The 13,482-nt window shown below is 39.4% G+C and overlaps 1 protein-coding gene across 1 annotated transcript in view; it reads right to left on the reverse strand.

Annotated features, from left to right (window-relative positions):
• Window positions 1-13,482, reverse strand: part of spon1a (spondin 1a) — a gene marked incomplete at both ends in the record, with an annotated part of 61,991 nt that overhangs the window by 33,735 nt on the left and 14,774 nt on the right. The window contains 3 exons of the mRNA XM_079217116.1: window positions 3,706-3,854; window positions 8,632-8,754; window positions 9,221-9,294. Coding sequence (XP_079073242.1) covers window positions 3,706-3,854; window positions 8,632-8,754; window positions 9,221-9,294 — 346 coding nt within the window. The remainder of the gene's footprint in view (window positions 1-3,705; window positions 3,855-8,631; window positions 8,755-9,220; window positions 9,295-13,482) is intronic.

The following is a 13,482-nucleotide window of genomic DNA, read 5'->3' on the forward strand; positions in this document are numbered from 1 at the left end:
ACCTTACTGTTCTCACCACAATTGAACTGCTAAATTATCATTTGAATCCTTGTAAAGTGCACAGAAAGAGGAGCAGAGGGACAAAGATGAACAAATAGCTTATATTTTCTTGCAAAATACCGTTTTTAATTGACTATGGAAAATACGAAGCAAATGGCATTACCTTTATAAAAACCTTATATGAATTCTGTGCAGAAATATCCTTCATTGACTTCTTAGATGAAAATAAAAAAATCAAGGGGCATGCCAGGAGTCACTTAAATGACCTATGAGTATCATCTGCACATGTACCCTTGTAAGAAAAAAAAGAATGCCAGAAAATATAATAAGGACCACAGGTGACACAGATCTGTATTTTTTGACATTAAGCTGTAATGTCTCTTTTTGCCTGAGTTGCATTGCCGCTGCTCTGTGGCGCAGCTGTGGAGCTCAGGATAATAGAGGATTCCGTTAGCTTCCGTACTGTGCAATAATGAAAAACACCCCATGCTGCGAAAGGAAATAGGGGATTTCATAATCTGTCTGAGGCCTCTGCCCTGGTCGCGAGTCCATGGAGAGAGTCTCATTAAACTTCTCATTAGTGACAAACTGAGCTTCTGTAATGACTGAATGCATATACAAATCACCTCAGACATGAAAGGAGGGACAACAACACAAACCCAGACTGCAGCCATGTGCTGCCAAGTGCTCTGATAAGAGCATTTGTACTTGGCAAATGTAACAGCACTGCACATCTGTTTGTATGGATCAGGGAGTTATTGAGGCTCAGGGGCTGGAGCGGGTCATTCACTAATCGGAGGATCTGTGGTTCGATCACCAGATCCTTCAGATTGCATGTTAAAGTGTTCTTGGGCAAGATTCTGAAGCCCCAAATTGCTCCTTAAGGCTCTCACCAGGACGAGTGTGTGTGAGTGAGCATTTGTTTAAAATCTCATGAGCACGTTTGAACACTGTATGAACCATGCATCAGTGTATGACTGCGTGTGTGAATGTTGAACTGTAGTGTTGAGTGCTTTATGCGGTCAGAAAAGTAGAAAGAAGCTATATAAATGCAAGTTTGTATACCATTCACCCATTACACTCTGTAACTTACCAACTGTAACTTCCATGCCCTAAACATCATGACATATCCCCTATTTAACAATATACACTTACTAACATAGAGGTACTCAACTAATACAAATGTGATCCACATCTCTGGTGTAAAGCTATCATAAATCAAATCAAAACGCCTTCTCATCCACAACACTGTAAATGTATGTTGTTAATTTTCATATATGAATTCCTAAAAGGGCTGTAATAGTCTCACTTATAATCTCAGATATATTTTTAATATGATGAGTGGCATACTGTCATGATTGCTTATGTGCAGTGCAGAGGGGCTGAGATTGTGTGGGTGTAGGCTGTTTTTGAGGAGGCTCTGACATGCAATCACATTTTTATTACCAGCCATCCACATAGTAAGGACTGAAATGACCAGGCCAAGCAGCATGATTGTATGGGGTGGACAAATTAAATTAAATATGCAAATGTGGAACATATACTACAGTTATGCAGTTTAATAAATTCCAAAGATGCATCTATTCCCAGAGGACAGGAACTGCTGATGAGCAGTAACAGCAAGACAGATGGTGCAGCACACTCTTGTCCAAACTCTGAAAGGGAGACAAACTCAGAAATAAAATAAAGCCATCTCACTGAATTTACATGAGCGAGATAAAAAAAATGGCTTGTGTGCGTGTAGTGTACACATGTTTGCACGGTCTGCATGCCTGATTGGCTCTGCAAATGACACTTTATACGAACCTTCTGATCAGTGCCCCCCTTGGCTGGAGTGGAGCCTTGCTATGAATATCAATTTTGAATTCAGAGCGAGATGTTCCCCCTGACGCCCCACCTGACATGAAAAGAATCAGCTTTCTGTTTGTGTCAGCGTTTACACTGCACGTCTCAAATGAGGGAGCTTCCTTTACCCAGCCTCCTTACCTCAAGGACAATGCCAGACTATGTGTAAGTTGCATAAAGATGAATACAATGAACATGTGCAGTAATTGTTCAGAGCAACAAAATATTGTTTAGCTTCCAGGTATCAAAGCAGCTGTGAACATCAATCACGAGAACCCACATGTCACGTGAAACAAAAACACATGACAAAAGCTCAGTGCAATCACCTATTCACAGTAAGATCATATTGTATGTCCACTAACAAACACACATAGCAACAAACACACATAAATGACACTACTTCAGCCATGTACTGAAAAAAGCGGATTTAAAAAAAAGCGCCAACATAATCATCACGCTCAATTCATGTCAGCCAATCCCACTTCAATTTTGAGCAATTATTTTGGACAACCATAGCTTGAGCCATGCCACACCTGGAGTAACATTACTGCTGGTGGTCAAGGAAAAGGCCTCACTCTGTCCTGTTCAATCATTCCACTATATCTGCTGATACTGTACAATCAAACTGTTATATGTCCTGTACATAATCCTTGACGCACCTATAGAGAGCAGAGGGTTGTCCCTCTTGGTTTATGTCACTGATCACTGGGTAGGCATGCATGATTGATTTTGTGGGTACAGTCTCATTCTTCATGCGCTCCAGAAATAATCACAATCAACAGCAAGCCCAACAACACTTCTAATGATCCAGGCGAGATGAGAATAATACAAAAACGTATGGTGTATCAGCCGTGGGAAGGCAGCAATGACATAGAGACACCATTGCTCACACTATGCACTCATTATCTGCTGTGACTCCAGGTCTTCAATATTAGCCAGCAATAAGCACTCTGCAGGACCATCTGCTCTGCCAGCATGGTTATTCCAAGAGTGAGAGAAATAGCCATGGAGATGAAGAAAAGAATAAAGATATACCATGCTGTTTGTGGAAATAATAACTTGAAGATAAGCTAAGGAGGGAGTAAGAACATAGGAGTGGAGCCCAAGAAATGTGTAAGAATTACAATTTATAATCTAAAAGGAACGTGAAAGATGCAAAAGGCAGTTAAAAAGTGAATGTAGAGAAAATTTCCCTTGGGCACAATAAGGGAGATGTTGAAATGGATTACCAATTAACACTGAGTTAATGACGGAATATCAGCTACTTCCTGTGGATGCTAACTCCTGCACCTCCTGAGTATTATGAGGATCAAGCCCCAAAGTCTGATCAAAAATGAACTGATTATGAAGAATTGAATGCTGAGCCTTTTGGAGTAATGTATTATTGGCCTCATTTCATGACACACCAGGAAGTGATATTTCTTTCTAACCTTTTCTATCAACATCAAAACTAGGTCTGACAGCAGACTACACCCCTCCCCCAGATCGTGTGTATTGGTTTTGTACACAGTACACAGTAGATGTAGAGTCAGGCTAACAATAGCGTGGACGCTTGAAAGCACTAATCAATCTGGACAACAATGTCAAAGCAATTCATTCAATGCTGAACTCAGGTGTGCACACCCGAGAACATTCTCTTAGGGCCCTGCAGTGTTGTGAAACTGACCTCTTACTCGTTTTGGACAGCTAAATAATCCCAGAAAAACAAACAAGAAGCTTATCCTTTTGTTAAATACCTTGACGTGTATCTTGCAAAAATGTATAGTGTGCATCAATGCTTTTTGTTTTTGTGTGGATCTGTTTCCATTGTACTTTACACACAACATCTACTGCACATCATTCATCATCAGAGAATCTTACCTTCTGTCTGATCTCCTCCTCCATTTTGACAGGGGAACCCAGCTCAGCCACCTGTTTAACTCCATCGCTAGACACGCTACCATATTCCCACAGCACATAGCTCTTAGAGTGAGAGGCACCAATAATGGCTGACCAGTGATTGGCACGACCTGGTGGAATAAGAGAAAAAAGCATCTCATCAGTTGGACATCCCAGCCTGTTTCCAAAAGTTATATCTTAATCATTCAATTAGCTGATAATTGTTGCCACTTGTAGAGGCACAACTCTATAAATGCCAATTATGATCCATCAGTTGATTGGTACGTTGATCTGTTGATTGACAGACCAAACTCCTTGTTTGCCATAGTATACATGATGATCCATCAGAAAGGACAGCACAGGCTAAAGCCACTTGAGCCGTATATAATTAAAGATGGTGGAAGCTAAAGCCCTGTTGTAACCTCCACTATTGTTGTATAAGGCATTGTAAGGCATGGACTACAGCTTTTCATCGAGTAGTCATTTTGAAGCATCCTTACTATCTCCCTGTGGGCCCATTCGTGGTCTGACATGTCTCATATTCCACCATTACCCCTTATTTCTATATTGTCCCACTGCCTTGTATTTTATTATATACATAGACTGAAATGACATCCAGCTACATCACCCTTAGAGGAACTTGTGATTTTACAGCCCAGATCAACATCAATATTTGCTTTTGTACTGGTGGGAACCCAGTTTTGAAGACATAAACTTCAGTTGCTTTTGACAGATAATCACCAAACTGAACGATTATTGTTGTTTTCTTTACATGACCAACATCACAATTGTATAAACACTTCTATTTCAACTTATTTAGTCAACTTGAGGTTCCCAGTCTAAATCTAAACAAGATTAATCACTCCGATAATCTAATCTCTGTGTTTGCAGTATCCCTGTAATGGCAAATTACGAAAACATAAACAGGTTTTATAGGACGTTGCAGGCTAATGTCATAGGACCTTTCAAATAAGACATTTACTTTTTATGACTTTTTACTTCTCCAAAATTGTATTTTACAAATATCTGTTAGAGGGCCCGGCTGCTGTTTAAAGTCCGAAGATTTAGACCCTTACAACACCTTTTGAAGTTCTCAAGAGAGTAAATACAATGTGGTGGGCATAACATCACATAGTTAGCAGAGGATAGAATGATGGAACAAGATATAACAGTATTGCTGATATTGTCAAAACAAGTGTGAACAACAGTATATAAACTTCAGTGACTTCCAAATAAATATATATTTGTTTTGTTTACAGTAGTTTTGAAGTGATTATTGCACATGGGTGGTGGGATGCTTACACTAACATATTGTACATTTTAACACTAATAGTCTAGTTTTAATTCCAAAGAACCATGTGCCATTCGCAGTATACTCATCACTAGTTGAGTGTCCATTTTAAGAGAAAATAACACCACAGAGTGTTACTTGATAACTCGTGCAGTGTTGACCAGTAACGAGTGAACTTTGAGAATTGACTTGGTTGATTTAACTGGACTTTACACAACTTTAACCTATATTAACTATGAAAAGTATAACATATGTAACAATTTGTCTAATTCTGAAAAAGAAAGCTTTCAAACTCGTTGAAGTTCCGGTGAAGGACTAATGATGACCATGATTTGAAACAACCTGCATGAGGAACAGGGACTAGCAATGTCAATATCATCTCTTAGGGCCTGTTCTGGGTGCGTTTTTAAGAGGGAAAGGTGCCCTTTTCTTATTGCTGCCAATGTTGTTTTTTTCATAAATGCTTTTGTGCTCCAGGTGCATTACATTTATCTACCTTGCAGTTCATGGGAAGCACCTTGAGAGCTGCAACCTGAAAAGTGGTCAGCTGAAGGGAGATTAGTGGTGGCTGTTTCTGCTCTGTTCTAGTATGAAAAACTGGAAATGGTTGCTGCCTTGCATGTTGCCACAGGATAAAAATACAATATTTTAGGGCATTTTGTTGTCCTTCATTTGATTTTTAAAGGCCTGTCAGTCTTTGTAAGTACTATAGTAAATGTTGTTAAATGGTGGATTGCCAATGCAGAGGATGCCTTTTCCAATCATCCATATTTGTCATGACTGTAAATGATATTTCAAACATATTATTTGTTTAATATAATTGTTGATGGCCCTTTATGAAATGTTAAGGCCATTTGTTCCCAACCTTTCATACATGTCTGACCCTGGCAGGCAGGCAGTCATTGCCAGTAACAAAAAGCTTTAACATTATGCCTTTGGTTCGTAGTTTATCTATCATCGAGTTATTTTGCCTTGAGGCAGTATTAGTTTTCTTCAAAGGTGGGTGGAATTTATCAGTTTTAGTAGACATTAGTGCCAGTGTTGAAGCTGGTGACCATCTTCAATTTGTGGATTATTTTTTATTTTTTTAAATCAAGTCAGAGAAATAGAGCAGTGACATGCTATGTGCTGAGCTGCAAAGTGTCTTTCAATAATCTGCCACAATTTTACAGTGCTCTGTTAAGAATATGGAGCCTCATAATGCTATAACTGAACCTTTTGACCTCTCTATGTTAATAGGACTGTCTGATACATGGTTCATTGCTGGATCTGAGAAAAAAATATTGTAAATTGACTGTACTTGTATAGCGCTTTTCTACTCTTCCGACCACTTAAAGCACTTTAACATTACATGTCATTCACCCATTCACACCCATGCATACACTGATGGCATGAGCTACCATGCAAGGTGCAACCTGCCCATCAGAAGTAACTAACATGCATACAACATTCACACAGTGTTTACCTGACCCTGATAAAATAGTGATGCACCTGGGAAAAGGTAAATAAGAGTGTATTGCAGCTGATGCAGACAGGGGTAAACTGTGCTTTCCTTAGACATTTTACTTTAATGTTGTCCACGAAATTAAGGATTACACTGGACATACCTGTTGCCAATCAAGTAACAAACTAACGTAGTGTGCATTGCCAGATGTAAATTATGTAAATTATTGCCAGTAAATTAACAGACTTTGGACATGATGTCCTACACAGATGATGCAACGTTGTAGTAATGCTAAAAACTACATAGCTGTTTATTGTATTAGTATACTGTTTATTTATAAGTGACCATGCACATGAATTCGATTAATTAGACGGCAATGTGGATGTTTTGATGTAAAAGGAATTTAACAGTAGGGTTGAAGATCTTTCTTCTTTCTCCTTGTGTTTGTGAATGCATCATAAGCCTCGTATGCGATCATATGAAACCACTTTATATTCTGTCAAGGGGAATAAAGTGTTGGCTGGCCTAAATATACAGGAGATAAAGGGCAGCTGTGTTTTTGGTGTATAATATTTCAGGCTGAACTTCAATATATTGTGTCCCTTGTGTCAGAGGAAATTTATGATAATGGAGTACTTTATTTAGTCAATAAATGAAAGTTAAACTCCTCTCTCCACCACTCCTTTTTTCTCTTTTTCCCTCTATCTCCCACTGATCCCATGACAAATCTTTGTTGACAACCAGGCCATTATCTGTCTCGATATACTCTCTTTGTCCAAGTCAGCTCCTGGTGCTTGGGTTGAATAGCCATGCATTTCTGCATGACTTACAATGGGGACAAAAGGGAGAAAGATGTCAAGGTTATCGTGCCGGTAGTAAAAATAAAAACAGTCCTGTTGCCCTGTTTTACCGCACATTTTTGGTCTGGAATGTGTGTCACTATAATGGTCAAAGGCTTCTAGACTTGAAGGACGTGTTAAAAATAGAAGGATGACATGTCAAATTTGTAGTATATCCCAGGTACCGAAACATGCCTGAGTACTACATGGACCAGAAAGGTAAAGTGAGACCGAGTTTACTTCTAGCTATTTTTCTTCAATTGTAAGCATCATCAGAATTAAAATGAAGAAAGATCATAATGTGATTATAGTATTGTAGTCAGTGAATAATATTGTCCATCACAACATATGCAGTGTGTCATACTAACTGGTTATCGAGGATATGTACAAGGAGAAATCCAACTGTAACACTTCAGAAATCAGGATGAAACAGACGCTACTTGCCCCATCCTTTTTTAAGTGTATCTATCTTCAAGGTATGTTTACGAATCAGTATGTGAGAGTGAGTCACACACCAACTACTCTCTCCATAAGACAGTCAATTAAGGCACCTTTCGATTTCAGGGTTTATCTTATTCCACTCTAATCAGCATATTGATCTAACCGGTGAGAGCCTGATTTAGGCAAGAAAGCCAGTGTAGTCCTTAAGTCCATTCACATCCTGATAGTGTGGCTCAAGGTTATACACACATCAAACTCAATCATAGTGCCATACTGAAGAGAGTTAACGCCACACGTCACCATTGAGGCCCAGGTACTGGGGCTAAATCACCTATATGTCGGTAACATATCCTAGAGTATTTGGGTCTCCGGTGCAACAAAAGAGCTGTCATTTTTTGTTATTGTCAACAAATTGTATTAAAAGACCAAAATTAACAATTTGTTAATTATATTCTGACTTCCCTCTCTGGTCTGTGGCAATCGCCCCAAACCCATTCATTCATATTTAAGACTTAAATATTGATGAGTGTGTACTTTACCTTTCAGAAAGGTTAAATATTGTTTCTAAAAGTTGTAACTGCTCTTTTAAGCAAAGGTTACTCATGCAGGAGTAAATAGTGTATTTGTTGGTGACTCATTTTAGGTGCAGGTGTGGTGAACTCTTGAGTAATAATAGCAGACAGATGCTCATTGGAAAACAATAATTGGTCTATGGTGTGGTATTCTATAGAATGAACTATAATATTCTTTGGCTGCATTGGGAATACTTACAAGCAGTATTAATTCACTGCTGGTTTAAGGCTTTTCATGAGAAAAAAATAGAATATCAGCACACTTAAAATGTGTAATAGAGCTGAGGTCACATGACAAAGTGCAGATGAGTTTGTGCTTACGTGGATAGTCTTTGGGATGAATCTTCTCTGACCAGTTCCCATAGAAGGTGACTCTGTACTTTGCTGTTCCACAGGCACAGCAGTCAAGCAGAGGTTTATCGGTAACGTCTCCATATAGGGATTCTGTGCAGTAATGAGCAGGGAAGTAAAAGATCCAGAGAGAGAAATACAGAAGACCATGAGATAGGCGTAGAGAGATTGCTCATTAGCATAAGGAGCAGATGAGAGTGGTGCTCATCATAACAGGGGCTGGGTGGTTTAAGAAAATGGGGAGCAGAAGGGAGGAAAAGAAAGAGGGCATGAGAAAAGAGAGGATATAGCATGGGTCTTTTGATCTGTTGCACAGTGTGACATCCAATGCTATGCACAGTCAGGGGTCACACTCATTTATAATCATTCACATGCCAGAGCATAACAGCAGAGAGGACTATCCCTGCATCAAAATCAAGAATACAAGAAAATATAGAAAAGAAGACTGTAAGTGGGGTGGAAGACTGTAAGTGGGGTGGAAACAGAGTAATGGCAGAGAGATTGAAGGTATAGACATGCTTGGTAAATTATTTATTCAATGTCAATAAAAGAAGCCAACCTTTCTCACACATTCGCTTGGTGAGTGAGCCTTCATCCTGGAAATAGATTATCCTCTTCTGCACAATGCTTGCCCTGTACAAAGAGAACAAAAAGAGATGGAGGCAGTGAGGAGTAAGTTTATTAGGACCAGCACCAAGTGCAAATGTGAGGGGGAAAAGTGAACAAAAAAAAAACAAGGCGGCAGGAAATGTGGAACATTTTGGCTTTCAAGATGTGATAAAGTCTGAACAGAGGATTGTCTCAGATGGAACAGGTGAGACGTTATTCATAATCACATTCCTGTTCTTTCAGCAGACTTCTAAAAGCAGGTATCAGAGCCCACAGAACAATTGCGAAATCAGGCTTTCAGATAGAGGCATCCAATGTCTTATACAAAGACCACAAAAGCATGCATCAGCATTAAGAAATTGAAAGGCTGAAGAAGAAAATTGAAACAGAAAGACGACAACTAACAAAGTAATTACAGCATTTCAAAAGTCCCAGAGGCACCTTGTAAATAAAATCCACAGAAAGAAAAAGACATAGTATGTATTAGGCTATGCACTATGTCGATAAGAACTGATTGACAGGTCAACATGCTCCCCAAAATGAGAGGCCTGGCAGAGGGGAGCTTCTCTAGATTGAGCTGTCTTGAGGGGCTTGTTGCATCGGGTGGTGGAGAACACAGGTCTGAGGGGGCCTTGACATGTAAATGAGCCACAGATAAACCTATTCAGCAGTCCAAAAGACTGAAACAGAAAACAAGCCTCCAGGCACCTAACTTCCTCACAAACACAAGCCATGGCTGCAGGAAGGTTTCCATGGGGATCAAACCCAACAACGATGTGCGAAATGGATGTGGTCCAGGTGGGCCGAGTCCAGCTGGACTGTTAGGATATCATTTAGTATCACACTAAGCTGAGATGTGGTGTGCTCTATTGAGCTGAGCTGATCCCAGACAGCAAGAAAAACAGTGACTTGGAGGAAATTAGATATTTATTCACCCAAAAATGCTGTGCACTTCACTTAATCTAATTCCCTGTTTTATTGACACATTTAATTTGCATACTATACATTGGCATTATAACGACATACTATACTATTACATTTGTATTCTACAAGGTAAGGGTTATTGCAACCCCATACATCACATTGTCATTTCACACTATACAATGGTATTTTGATAACATACTAAACCATCACATTTTAATGACACATGGTATGAAATCTTAGGACCAAGTGTTTTAGTCGTTATTTTTATGACATACTATACTAGAACTTAAATATAGCATAGACATTGTAAATAGGATACTTTCAATTTTTTAGTTTTTAGTTTGTCAACCTCATACTTATTACAACCAGTTTCTAGTTTCAGTCAGTTAAATCCTCATGTTTGATGAACTTTGTTTAATCTCAGGTCCATTCTCTGAATGCCACTTCCCGCCCCCAATAATATTCATTTTGTATTGTATATTAACACTACGACAATTTTTGTTATGACCTGCTATACTATTACATACATACTATTACTACTACTACATATTTTTGTCATTTTTATGGCATACTATACTTCTTTTTCTAGTCTTCCAACCACATGCCATTCAACTGTTTCACACACTAATTGCAGGGGCTACCATACAAGGTGCCAACTGCACATCAGGACTGCCTAACCAGTCATTTACTATATATATTTATATTACTTAGCGTTCCTGTAAGATTTGCCTAAAACGCCTATACAAGGCATATTCGAAGCACATGAATTGTAGCTTTCCAAAGAGGCTCTGCATGAGTACCTAACTATAAATATTAGTTGTCCATTGTACTGTGTACTGTTGTGTACAGCCCGACGGCTGCTATACTATGATATTTTAACAACATGTTATTGCGTACTACATCTTGAAATTTTAATGACACCATGAAATAGAATACAGTGATTTTTTTTAACATTTTATTTTAAAACTATAATTTATATTTCTGGAATATTCTATAATATTGTATTTTTTATGACATTTTTATACATACTATGACTTTTTTTAAATATGTACTTCTAACGTTAGTCATAATGTAGTCTAAAAAAGTATTAGTAAAGTATGTACAAAAAAATCAAAGCGTCGTATGTCGTAAAAAGTCAAAATATATATATATAATATATATGTCAAAAAAGTTGTAATACAGTATGCTAAAGGTCAAGGAAAGATGTGGAGGAGAATTAAAAAAGGATCTAGGAAAAGACAACCATGCTGCTCAGTTCCACTCACTCATGTTATGTAATTATGATGCGACTACGGAAGTTACGGAAGCGGGGCTGCCCTGATCAAATTACATTGTAGATGGACATCTTACACTTTGCTCAGTGCAGTCTAACATCATTTACAATGCAGGTTATATAAAGAGCTCCTTCAGTAACAGGTTGCGGTGTGTAAAAGAGAGATACTGCAGGTCCTTCCTTCCTCTTGCCTTCGCACTTTACAATCAACACTGCTTCCAGCAGATCGCATAATGGATGACTTCATCCATCCATCAATTATCTTTCACCGCTTATCCTGTTCAGGGTCCCTGGGGAGGCTGATCCCAGTTGACATTGGGCTAAGACAGTGCACACCCTTTACCATCAACACTGCTTCCAGCAGATCCCACAAACCAAATCCGACAATTCATTCATGTGCAATATAAATTCAACTGTTCAATATCAGTATTTCCTGTGGGCGTAATGTGAATTCAACCTTTATATTTAGCTTTTTACTGTTTAATTATTGATTATAGATCTTGTACTTTTTAACTGGTGCTTGTTTTGATTGCTGCTGTAACATTGCAAATGTCCCCGCTGTAGAATAAAGTATTGTGTTGTCTTAAACATGGACACTCGGGGGGGAAATATTACTTCATTACCGTGGTAGGAATTTAAATGAAAAAAGGCTGCCAGTCACAAAGGTTTATATGATGAATATTAAGTTTGACTTCTGAAGAAAAGGTATATGTGTGTATTCCTCCCTATTCCTTTTTGTATGTGCAATGTTTGTTAATTTATCCAGTTTATGAGAATTTGTTTATTGACAGTTATGTTTACTTTTCATTTTATGTGTTATTGTTGTTTTGTTTTTTACTTATTTGCTACATTTTCCTAATAAATAAATAGGAAGACAATGAAATGTCATTATTAGATGACTGTATGAAAACAATTGTTTAATCTGTGCAAGATAGGCATATTGGTTGTTTTCATGGACGGCCACATGATGCTCATTTTAAATGTTGTTGCTGCAAGGAATTGTGGGACGGCATTATCTTTTTTTCTTTGGAAAAAGATGGGCCAGTATTCCCTTTGTTAAAGGAGATAAGAAAGGAACAATTGAAGCACCTTTTGTGCATATTTAGAGAATTTCAAAAGCTCTTATCATGACGGCAACTTAAAGACTTTCCGGGTCATTTCACTCGGTGACCTTCTTTCATATTCTCAGGACGCTGTTCAACACCTTCTCCGCCTCCACCAGGGCTCTGCTAGCGCCGCTGAACATTCCATTGACTTTCAGATCCTGGCCGAGAGCGGAGCAACAGATTCCCGGCACCGGTTCGCCAGACCTTAACCACTTCCAGTCACCGGTCTCCAGTCCCCCTATGCCGCCGCAGCCCAGGACCCCAGCACTCTTCTCTTCCGGTCCCCCTTTCCGAGGATCGGGATGAACCCATGCAGTTGGGTCGTTTCCACCTATGACAGGGAGAGAGAGCTCCAAATCTGTTCACTGCCTTCACTGCGGCGAGTCGGGTCACCGTATCTCTGTCTGCCCCGTGCGCCCAAAAGAGAGGGCTCGTCAGTAGGAGTGGAAATACTGGCGAGCAACTGCACCCGGCTTTCCTGCCCAGAGCCCCGTCTCACACTTCCGGCTAAGCTCTGCCTACCGTCCGGTTCTCTCCCGGTCTTGGCGCTCATTGACACTGGAGCAGAACAGAGTTTTTTGGACTCCTCATTTGCCTCCACCTAAAGGATTCCGTTGGAGTTAGAATGCCCCCTTCGGGTGAACACTCTGGGTGGAAGCCCCTTGACAAACATCACTCACCGGACTTGTCCTATTACCCTGCTCGTGTCCGGAAACCACCGGCAAGAGATATGTCTCTACATCTTCCCAATGCCCCAGACTCCTCTGGTTCTGGGTCATCCCTGGTTCCGGGACCACAACCCTCAGATCGACTGGGCAGGAAGAAGAATAATTGGTTGGAGTCCCACACTGCAAAAACAGCCCTTCTAGAAAGAAGCAAAACATTCTTATATTCAATCAAATCATCCTA

This window comes from Taurulus bubalis (assembly GCF_910589615.1).
Source record: "Taurulus bubalis genome assembly, chromosome: 4".
Lineage (NCBI taxonomy): Eukaryota > Metazoa > Chordata > Actinopteri > Perciformes > Cottidae > Taurulus > Taurulus bubalis.